Genomic DNA, 11,938 nt, shown 5'->3' with positions numbered 1-11,938 from the left:
CTCCATCCTTGACGTCTACTTGTTTTGAGTGAGGCCACTTACTCAGTTCCACTTTGTGTTTGCAGGGAATCGGTCCAAATGACCTAACTTCCTTAAAAAAAAGCTTGTGTCATATAAACAGTTTCGGTACACTGTCTGTTTATAGCAAATAAAGGTATTGTTTTCCAGAGATGTTTTAATTACACTGACGGTGATTTAATTATGCTAAGGTGATGTCATTGTTTGACATTGTCATAGTTTGACATCAGTAGAGGGCATGCACGTACAACCCAGAGAACAACCAACCTGTCCACCTACACATAACTCAATCAGCTCCACCCACCTGGTGAGAGACACCATGAATGGTTGATATTAAAAAATATATTTTTTGGGGGGGGTTGGGCAATAATGTCCGAATTATTCATGTGAATTGGGAGAATACACCAGGTCTAAACATTTACATTTAGTCATTTAGCAGACGCTCTTATCCAGAGCGACTTACAGTAAGTACAGGGACATTCTCCCCGAGGCAAGTAGGGTGAAGTGACTTGCCCAAGGACACAACGTCAATTTGCAGAGCCGGGAATCGAACCGGTAACCTTCAGATTACTAGCCCGACTCCCTAACCGCTCAGCCACCTGACTCCCCTAAAGTTAACTTTGAACTGTAAAAATTACAGTTCGAATGTTAAAGTATTCTTTTCATTATAGGTACTGTGTGTCTGAGTTTACTGAATAATACAATAATGAAATCCATGACAGGTTCAATTTTCTGTCTCCCCCCTCAAAAAAGCTACATATGTAAAAACCTGGAATCCAAATTTTGAAGACAACTCCCGAACTTCGTTAGTGGCACAATATTCTGTATGTAACGTTTTAATGTATAACACCTACTTTTGATGACCTAATCAAATGTAAGAACCAGTTACAGATGTTTATCTCATGCAGACAAGTGAGGCAAAGCAGTCATGACTCATGACTTTGCTGAAAGGGGGGGTGGAGAAAGTGGAGCGTCTGTGACATAAAGAGGCATGTCAGGTAGATCGGTCTCATCAAATCCACTGCCCCCTCCAAGGTGCAGAGACGTCGAGAGAAACACGCGATATGATTTGGACAATTATTTTCCTAATCCAGGCTTTGCTTGTCTACCTCGTACTTTCGAAACGCTCGAGGTAAGTCGTCTCAATTTAGCCTTTTTTGAGGCTTAAACGTTGTTATATTTCATTGTCTAAAATTCTAATGCTGTCAAATTATCAAAGTACATGATCTCACAATCAAACATGATCTAAACAAATCCATGTTCAGGTCATCCAAGATATACATACTATGTACATACTATAATTACGGTGCAGTTACATTTGCGTTATTCATTCAATTTAATTCTTATTATAGTTGACCTAATTCTTAATTTGGGGTGTTTATGTTTTATGCCGATCGCAGACATAGTTGTGCTGTCAAACTGAGGATATAGACAGCTCTCAAAGTCACCCTACCGTCTGTGAAGGATAATCCTGACATTCATATCGAGAGACAAACCTTTAGGAACAGCAGTAGCTTTTAGACGAGAGTTTCCACTAAAACATTTCCAGCAAATGTAAACTACCAATGAGAGGCTATTCCTAAACACGTAATTAAATTTGTAGGGAGCCCTTAGTCCTCCACCTGTATGTGGAATGTGGTTTTAGTACCCACACAGGTATTTGAAGACCACTTACAAAAGGTAAACTGCTTGTTCAGGTATTTATGGTTAATCCACTTCACAGTTCTAAGATACACAGACGTGTCTTCATGTTTGGCGGTTTTGTAAATACTGTGGTCAAGTAAGGATATTACCAAGACAAATAACTATAAATCGCTATGAAGCATTCATACACAGCTTTCTTTAGACTTGCCTGTGTGCTGATAAGAGCAATCAAATATTGATTCAGTCCATTGTGTCAGGCACATTTAAACTTCTACTAGGTCATTTTAAATTGATTATTTTTTATGGTTTTCGTTCTGTTTCTGTGTGTTTAGTACCGGTCTGGCTGTCGATTGACATTTACATTTAGTCATTTAGCAGACGCTCTTATCCAGAGCGACTTACAGTAAGTACAGGGACATTCCCCCCAAAGCAAGTAGGGTGAAGTGCCTTGCCCAAGGACACAACGTAATTTTGCATGGCCGGGAATCGAACCAACAACCTCCTGATTTCTAGCCCGACTCCCTAACCGCTCAGCCATCTGACCCCCACGATTGACCCCAAAATGATTTAATAAATCTTCTCCCTGCAGGTTGAGCAGGGAGCCCCCTTTAGACAAAGGTGTGATCCCCTGGCTGGGACACGCTCTGGAGTTTGGGAAAGACGCTGCAAAGTTCCTGACCCGTATGAAGATGAAACATGGGGACATATTCACGGTGAGAGAGAAGTGGAAGGAATGTTGGTGTCATAGCCCTGGAAATACACAGAAGATCAGCATCTGGACATTCCTATGGCGATGTACCGCTTCTCTCTAAGTGTGTGTGTGTGCATTTGTGTGTTCCCTAGGTGCGTGTCGCTGGCCAGTACGTGACAGTGCTGCTGGACCCTCACTCTTACGACGAGGTGCTTCAGGATACCAAGTGTCTGGACTTCTCCCGCTACGCCCAGGTCCTCATGGAGCGGATCTTCAGCCTGAGACTGCCCCACTACAACCCTGCCAAGGACAGAGCCATGATGGGCCAGTACGTATTGATGTCCATCTTACTGCGTGGAGACAGGGAGGAAAGAAACTGCACAAAACCAGGGAAAATGTGTTTGTTATGTCATTCCAAGTGAAAAAAGAATCTGATTTTCTCAAGATAGCCACTGTCCAAGCTGGCGCTGAGTTTAACCACTCACAGTCCCTCCTCTCACTCCTTTTTGAGTTGACATACTCCCGTCAACATCCACAGGGGGCGGGGGGGCGAGATGGACAGATTGGAACTTAGTGACTCACACAATCTTGCTGGTGACCCTTGGCCTCTGTGTCTCCAGGCACTTCCGAGGAAAGAGCCTGACCCTGCTGAACGGCACCATGCAGAGACACCTGCAGGCCCTGCTGTTAGCGGACACACCTCCTAAGCCGACCGACTGGAAAACTGACGGGCTGTTTAACTTCTCTTACAGCCTTCTCTTCAGGTATGGAAAATAACTGCCTCCCTCCCTCCCTCCGTGTCTCCCTCTTTACCTCTCTCGTCACCGACCGGCTTGTTACTCATGACGGCCAGAATAAACAGTTTATGCCCCGGCCCTTCACCACGAGCCTGTGTTTGTAAACACACACAAGGGAAGAATGCAGGGTGACACGGATTAACGCACAATGAATCGGGCCAGGTGGTGCCAGTCGTCACGCACACACAAGACTGAATCAAGACTTTTCTCTGCGTCACCCTTCAAAAGACCTCAAATCACCACAGACATCTGACACAGAGCTGGTGGTATGGAGTGAATCATTGTTCCTCACGGGAGGAGAGGAGGAGTCAAGGAGGAAAAGAAAGGAGACAGGAAAGGAGGAGAGAGATCTACTGTGTAAGATAAAGTTTAGAGTGACCTGTTGAAGTTCTTGGTTAAGAGACTGTTCCCTGGGTGGGCCACCGGATGCTCTGCTGTTGACCTGAACAGGGGCGCCAGGAGAGATGCTTATCTGCCATTGTTCATGTTCAAAAGCCACCAACTGTCAAATGTTCTGGGGGTATTAAGTAATGCATGTTCCTCCCACGCGTAGCCAAACACATTTTAACTTGACATTTTCGTCTCCCTCCCTCCGCCCACACACTCTCTTAGTCTTTTACGCCTCTCTCTGTCTCTCTCTCTGTCTCTCTCTCATTCTTCATTTTCTTTCTGTGTCCCCACAGGGCAGGTTATCTAACTCTGTTTGGCGGGGAGCTGAACAACAACAGCGTTGACCCTTCCAGAGTCTACAAGGAGTTCCGCAACTTTGACCGACTCCTGACTAAAATGGCCAGGAACACCCTTAAACCAGGTAACACACACACACACAGTCATTTGGTCACTCTGAAGCAAAATCTACAAGATAAAATAGTTTATCTGATATACTGAAAACTCAATAAAAAAAGTCCTTCCTAATAATACATTTTTAATCATTTACATTTCGTCATTTAGCAGACGCTCTTATCCAGAGCGACTTACATAAAGTACAGGGACATTCCCCCTGAGACAAGTAGGGTGAAGTGCCTTGCCCAAGGACACAACGCCATTTGCATGGCCTGGAATCGAACCGGCAACCCTCTGAGTAATAGCCCGATTCCCTAACCGCTCAGCCACCTGACTCCCATTTATTACCCCCCCACACACCTACTACCTAACTGAGATTCCCCCCCCCACACCTACTACCTAACTGAGATCTGTGTGTGTGCCTCTCATTACAGCATCTCTCAGCACTCATCTCTCGTGTCTCTCCCCATCACATAGTTCTACCAACTCACTCCCACATGAATGCACACACACACAGAACAGATCCTGTTTCTGATACTGACAGCCCCACCCGGCTCACAGTCGAGCTCTTAATCTTTGTGTGTCTCTCTGAAGTCACTCCCTGGATATATTATGTTTCTGTCATACCTCTTCTACCATAATAGCAGCGCTGTAGCTATTTTTACCACTTCAATATTGTTTTCTTTTTCTTGAGTCACCTCATGAAATGTGTGAAGTAATCTGTTGGACCTATTGACATGTCTTTGGTAACGCCTGGCTTACCTGCCGTGTGTGTGTGTGTGTATTTCTGTGTGTGTCTCTGTGTGTGTGTGTGTGTGTGTGTATTTCTGTGTGTGTCTCTGTGTGTGTGTGTGTATTTCTGTGTGTGTCTCTGTGTGTGTGTGTGTGTGTATTTCTGTGTGTGTCTCTGTGTGTGTGTGTGTGTGTATTTCTGTGTGTGTCTCTGTGTGTGTGTGTGCCCGCCTGCCCGCCACAGAGGAGAAGAGGACAGCCCAAGACCTTCGCAGCAGACTGTGGGAGCTGTTAGCCCCCGCAGGCCTGGCTCCAGAGGGCCAGGCTCCAGCTCCCGGCTCCAGCGCCTGGCTCCACGGCTACAGGCAGCAGCTTCAGCAGGCGGGGGCTGATGAGGACACCCAGAGGAGGGCCACGTTGCTGCAGCTCTGGGCCACACAGGTACGCCTCTCCCGAGGGAAACTCCTGGAGCTCCCGGGTGCTCTGACGGCTCTCCATCACCAACACGCGTCCCGGGACACACACAGACATACACACACACAAATACACACGTACAGACATATACACACACACATACACACACACAGACATATACACACAGACACACACACACATATACACACACATACAGACATATACACACACACATACACACACACACAGACATACACACACACAAATACACACATACAGACATATACACACACACATACACACACACAGACATATACACACAGACACACACACACATATACACACACATACAGACATATACACACACACATACACACACACACAGACATATACACACATACATATACACACACATACAGACATATACACACACACACACATACACACACACACACACACACAGACATACACACACACACAGACATATACACACAGACATATACACACACACACACACAGACATATGCACACAGACACACACAAACAGATGGTGTCGCAGCCAAACGCTCCTTCCCTCCTCGATAACGGTCTCTTTGGGGGCGAGTCTGTTATGAAAGTCGCACCTCCTTGAGGGAACTCCTGGAAACTGGCCGTGCCAAACACAACAAATACACTCTGAAAAGACAGAGGTTACATTTGATGGCGTGACAGAGACGTGACGTGACAGAGGCACACCTTCACCCTCTTGTTTTTGTCTTCGTTTGTTTTTCGAAAAACAGAAACAGAATGAGTACATGAGTGGAACAGGGCAGTGCACTGAAGCGTCACTGTAGACTGACTCATTATCAACCGGGTTGTTCTAAAGTCACCATGGCGACCAGCTCGGATCTCTTTCAGGACCTTTTATCACGCAGCTAAAAAGTTTGCTTCTGAAAGTACATGATCAGAGAATAGGTTGATTTCAGTTAGTGCAGTTCCCATTTCCTACCACACGGGTGTATCCTCTCACCACATTGAAGCCTAGGAAAGCCTGTTAATCTGATAGTAAATACTAACCAGTTATTGGTTTGTGGTTCCTTAAAGGCTTGTTACCCAGCTTTTAAGATGTAGAATATGTCGGTCTTTGGCTTTCCACCTGATTGCAACATTTATGAGTTTTACTGGTTCCTCATATGTTAGTTTAGAGAAGTTAAATGAATATGCAACTAATGGAGGATGGGACACAAACAGTCTTAGAAGCTCCTTGACTTCACTACTGTCATCAGTGGCCTTAAGATCGTCTGTTTATCTTATGAACATGACTCAAAACTGGTTCTCCAAGTAGGAGTTCAAATTAAAAAAAAATATATATATATTTATCTTGGCGTACCAAATGTATTTTGCACTTGCTTATCTTTTCTAAACCACGGTAACCACGGTAATAAACGCTACACAGACGTTCGGAGAGAGCTGGAGGCGCTAAATGTGTTTTTTCATTTGACATGTTGTAATTCAAGGCAGATGGCTGTGAAGCCCAGTTTGCCCTCATGTTCCTTCCTCAGCACTTCCTCGGCTTCCGACAGCTTTCCTTTTTAAGGAAACCCTTAAAACCGTTACTACTTTCCTTTTTAAGGAAACCCTTAAAACCGTTACTACTGGCCCTGGGGTCTTGAGGATATCCAGAACACAAGTCTTAAAGGAGTCTGGCTTCAATCAGCACATCTCTAAACACCAGAGCCAGGGAACTGTGGTATTCCATAACCGCCAACAGCTTCTGTTCGCTAATTGAACAAAGTAAACAATGAGGAAAGACAAAAAAAAAAAAGATAAATTGGTTGAGAGACCACCCCCACCTCCGGGAGAGCTTCGACCATGTCTCGGGGGAGGCCGGGGACATTGAGTCCGAATGGGCCATGTTCCGGGCCTCCATTGTTGAGGCGGCTGACCGGAGCTGCGGACGCAAGGCGGTCGGTGCATGTCGCGGCGGTAACCCTCGGACTCGGTGGTGGACGCCGGAGGTGAGGGAAGCCGTCAAGCTGAAGAAGGAGGCCTATCGGACTTTGTTGGCTGGTAGGACTCCAGAGGCAGCTGATGTGTACCGGCAGGCCAAGCGGAATGCGGCTTTGGCGGTCGCGGAGGCAAAAACCCGGGCGTGGGAGGAGTTCGGCGAGGCCATGGAGAATGACTTCCGAACGGCTTCGAAAAGGTTCTGGACCACCATCTGGCGACTCAGGAGGGGGAAGCAGTGCACTGTCAACGCTGTATATGGTGGGGATGGTGCGCTGCTGACCTCGATGGGGGACGTCCTGGATCGGTGGAAGGAATACTTTGAAGACCTCCTTAATCCCACCAACACGCGTTCCGACGTGGAGGCAGAGTCTGGGGACATTGGGGGGGCCCTTCTATCTCTGGGGCTGAGGTCGCCGAGGTGGTTGAAAAGCTCCGCGGTGGCAAGGCCCCTGGGGTGGATGAGGTCCGCCCGGAGTTCCTTAAGGCTCTGGATGTTGTAGGGCTGTCTTGGTTGGCACGACTCTGCAACATTGCGTGGACATCAGGGACAGTGCCTCTGGACTGGCAGACCGGGGTGGTGGTTCCCCTCTTTAAAAAGGGGGGCCGGAGGGTGTGCTCCAACTTTAGGGGGATCACACTCCTCAGCCTCCCTGGGAAAGTCTATTCAGGGGTGCTGGAGAGGAGGGTCCGTCGGATTGTCGAACCTTGGATTCAGGAGGAGCAATGTTGTTTTCGTCCTGGCCGTGGAACTGTGGACCAGCTCTATACCCTCGGCAGGGTTCTGGAGGGTGCATGGGAGTTCGCCCAACCAGTCTACACATGTTTTGTGGATTTGGAAAAGGCGTTCGACCGTGTCCCTCGAGGGCTCATGTGGGGGGTGCTCCGGGAGTACGGGGTACCGGACTCCCTGATCGGGGCTGTTCGGTCCCTGTACGACCGGTGCCAGAGTTTGGTCCGCATTGCCGGTAGTAAGTCGAACTTGTTCCCGGTGAGGGTTGGACTCCGCCAGGGCTGCCCTTTGTCACCGATTCTGTTCATAACTTATATGGACAGAATTTCTAGGCGCAGCCAGGGCGTTGAGGGGGTCCGGTTTGGGGACCTCAGGATCGGGTCGCTGCTTTTTGCGGATGATGTGGTCCTGTTGGCTTCATCGGGCCGTGACCTCCAGCTCTCACTGGAGCGGTTCGCAACCGAATGCGAAGCGGCTGGGATGGGAATCAGCACCTCCAAATCTGAGGCCATGGTTATCGACCGGAAAAAGGTGGAGTGCAATCTCCGGGTCGGGGAGGAGATCTTGTCCCAAGCGGAGGAGTTCAAGTATCTCGGGGTCTTGTTCACGAGTGAGGGAAGGATGGAGCGCGAGATCGACAGGCGGATCGGTGCGGCGTCCGCAGTGATGCGGGCTCTGCATCGGTCCGTTGTGGTGAAGAAGGAGCTGAGTCGAAAGGCAAAGCTCTCTATTTACCAGTCGATCTACGTTCCTACCCTCACCTATGGTCACGAACTGTGGGTAGTGACCGAAAGAACGAGATCGCGAATACAAGCGGCCGAAATTAGTTTTCTCCGCAGGGTGTCCGGGCTCTCCCTTAGAGATAGGGTGAGAAGCTCGGTCATCCGGGAGGGGCTCAGAGTAGAACCGCTGCTCCTCCGCGTCGAGAGGGGCCAGTTGAGGTGGCTCGGGCATCTGATAAGGATGCCTCCTGGACGCCTCCCTGGTGAGGTGTTCTGGGCACGTCCCACTGGGAAGAGGCCCTGGGGAAGACCCAGGACACGCTGGAGGGACTATGTCTCTCGGCTGGCCTGGGAACGCCTCGGGGTCCCCCAGGAAGAGCTGGTGGAAGTGGCCGGGGAGAGGAAAGTCTGGGCCTCCCTGCTTAGGTTGCTGCCCCCGCGACCCGACCCCCGGACAAGCGGAAGATGATGGATGGATGGATGGATGGTTGAGAGACTGGAAATCGCGGTCGTGAGCCGGATTGCAAAGTGATGTGATGTTCTCCTGTCTGGTTACGTAAGCGTCACCTGCCCCTCTGTCACACCGCCTCCATGGCAGCGGCGCAGCAGTCAGCCATGGCACTGCCGTCATGTCAATCATTCTCCATTGTCAGGGTAACGTCGGCCCCGCCGCATTCTGGCTCCTGGGCTTCCTGCTCAGCCACCCCGAGGCCCTGGGGGCGGTGAGGAGAGAGCTGGAGAGCCTGGCTCCCCTGAGGCAGAGCACGGCTCAACAGCCCCCTCTGGTGGACCGTCTGCAGAACACCCCTGTGTTTGGTGAGTGATGGACTCATGCATGTTGCAGGAGGAGATGGTGGGGGTGTTTAGGAAGGGTGTGGTGGGGGTGTTTAGGAAGGGTGTGGTGGGGGTGTTTAGGAAGGGTGTGGTGGGGGTGTTAAGGAAAGGTGAGAGTGTTTGGGGAGGGTGTGGATGTTTAAGAATGGGGCGTCAGGTGGCTGAGCGGTGAGGGAAGCGGGCTAGTAATCTGAAGGTTGCCAGTTCGATTCCCGGTCATGCCAACTGACGTTGTGTCCTTGGGCAAGGCACTTCACCCTACTTGCCTTGGGGAGAATGTCCCTGTACTTACTGTAAGTCGCTATGGATAAGAGCGTCTGCTAAATGACTAAATGTAAATGACACACACACACAAGTTTCATTGGACATCCTGATGGCACAACCCCAACACAAGGGATAAACATCTGCGACAGTCCTACGAAGCCTCTTGACCGTTACCTCACACGACCTGCTGAGCTTCCTGCCTGTCTTCCTCTCTCCTGGCCGTCCCAGACAGCGCCCTGGAGGAGGCTCTGCGGCTCACCGCCGCCCCCTTCATCACCAGGGAGGTACTGCAGGGGAAGGCTCTGAGGATGGCAGACGGCCAGGAGTTCCAGATCAGGAGGGGAGACCGGGTGATGCTGTTCCCCTTAATCAGCCCTCAGATGGACCCAGAGGTGCACCAGGAACCCCAGGTAGGAATACCCAGGCTGTTACACCCCCATGGCAGTCTAACAGAAACAGGAACTAATCTAAACTGCGATGTTAGGATAGTTGACCACAAATTAAACTAAACAACAACCTTGAGTCGCCTGACCCCAGTCCAACCCACTCAGCAGACAGCAATACCGACAGGCAACAGGAAGTAATTATTTATAAAAGCACATTTCACCAACCTTATTTATGGCATCCCATCTTTATAGCTCAACACAAGCACAGCGCATTAATTCTCTGTTGAACTAGGATGGCTTGAGCTCAAGGTTGAAGACAATTGATGCTGGCCCGTTTCGACTGTTTTCCGACGGGTTAGAGAGGCACGCCCACACAAGGTGACCTGGGCCTGGGGATTACCCCGCGGGGCGGCTGGAGTCGGACCAGGGGACGACAGCGGGATTAGCTGGGCACGGGAAAGGAAACACGGCTAATAGGCGTGGGAAGAGAGGCAGGGAGGCAGGTCACCAGGCTGCGTCATGGCTTGGCAGTCTTCCTCCCTGATCAGCCAGTTAGAGGAGTCTGCAGAGGAGGGTGGATCAGCCAGTTAGAGGAGTCTGCAGAGGAGGGTGGATCAGCCAGTTAGAGGAGTCTGCAGAGGAGGGTGGATCAGCCAGTTAGAGGAGTCTGCAGAGGAGGGTGGATGAGAGATTGGATTCAACCCCGTCGGGGTGGTCTGAATGTCACTGGTGGAGATTAGCGTGCTGGTTTTGAGAGTTTCGATGTTTCAGTCAAACACGAGTGGACTGAAGTGTGTTTACAGCCGCAGGGGTGGTTCTGATGGGGGGCAGTGGCCCTGGGACAACAAGCTGAGACCCCCTTGTGGCCTCCTTAAATCTTGTCTGAAATAAATATTACATAATACATTTTTGCGATCATGTTCTTTTTGCAAGAAACCACAAAAAACTTAGAAGAAACTGTAGAATTATTATAAACATGGTCTTTTGCCTGTTAGTGCCTGCAGTGAAGAAAACGATATGATAACAATAATGTTTCATGTAACTGGCCCCTCTAACAGTACAACTGGCCCCAGCTTGCCCCCCCCCCCCCCCCCCCAGTTGAAATAGTCTAGAACCTCCACTTGTAGAAACGTTCACATATTCCCTGCCCGCCCAGCCTTCTCATGTCTCCTTACAGTATCACATCAAATCAAATTAGATTCTTATAACCCTTCTTACAAGCAATGTCACACAGACGGCTTAACGTACGAGAGAACTTAGAACTGCAGCTAAACCAACCTATTGCGCCTGAAGTCCATGACTGTGTCTCGTCCCAGAAATACAAGTATGACCGCTTCCTGAACGCCGACGGCTCGGAGAAGACGGACTTCTCTAAAGGAGGCCGGCCGCTCAAGTACTACAGCATGCCGTGGGGAGCGGGCGCCAACGGCTGCGTGGGCAAGCGCTTCGCCATCAGCGCCATCCGACAGTGCGTGCGGCCTCCGTGTGTGTCACAGGTTCAACTTTTTTAACGATGTTTTGGCGTTATGTAACCTATGCTAATGTGGCCTTTGTGTGTGTGTGTTGCTGTCCAGGTTTACCTACTTGGTGTTGGCTCACTACGACCTGGAGCTGTGTGACCCAGAGGCCCAGCTGCCCAAGGCGGACGCGGGGCGCAACGGCTTCGGCATGCTGCAGCCAGACGGAGACGTCCCCATCAGATACAGACTCAAAACATTTTCATAGTGGACTTTGAAACACTGACTTGACATTTCATTCACCGTTTTTATGAACCATACACCTGTTTTATCAAATTGTGTAGATGTGTATCTATTTTTGCTATCACTCAAATGTACAGTAAAATAATATTTAACTATTTAACGTGAAATATAAAATTGTATATTGGAGCTGCCTTACTTGAGTTGCCTGTTTTCCAGAAATGATTTATTTCAAAA

At 49.4% G+C, this 11,938-nt stretch overlaps 1 protein-coding gene across 2 annotated transcripts; it reads left to right on the top strand.

Moving 5' to 3' along the window:
* The first annotated feature begins 998 nt into the window (after positions 1–998).
* LOC134028925 (prostacyclin synthase-like) lies at positions 999–11,896 on the top strand. 2 transcript variants are annotated; one of them, XM_062472847.1, is made up of 10 exons: positions 999–1,150; positions 2,252–2,375; positions 2,506–2,681; positions 2,974–3,117; positions 3,834–3,961; positions 4,910–5,106; positions 9,174–9,336; positions 9,847–10,028; positions 11,321–11,472; positions 11,579–11,896. In XM_062472847.1, exons 1-10 carry the CDS (start codon positions 1,083–1,085, stop codon positions 11,727–11,729), a joined length of 1,485 nt encoding a protein of 494 aa, XP_062328831.1. In that variant the 5' UTR covers positions 999–1,082; the 3' UTR covers positions 11,730–11,896. The 2 variants fall into 2 exon arrangements, with proteins under 2 accessions (XP_062328831.1, XP_062328823.1); XM_062472839.1 differs by having other exon boundaries at positions 11,321–11,487.
* The last annotated feature ends 42 nt before the right edge of the window (positions 11,897–11,938 follow it).

The sequence above is a fragment of the Osmerus eperlanus genome, chromosome 1 (assembly GCF_963692335.1).
Source record: "Osmerus eperlanus chromosome 1, fOsmEpe2.1, whole genome shotgun sequence".
Lineage (NCBI taxonomy): Eukaryota > Metazoa > Chordata > Actinopteri > Osmeriformes > Osmeridae > Osmerus > Osmerus eperlanus.
The sequence above is the reverse complement of the archived record's forward strand: the minus strand, read 5'-3'. Positions and strand labels throughout refer to the sequence as shown.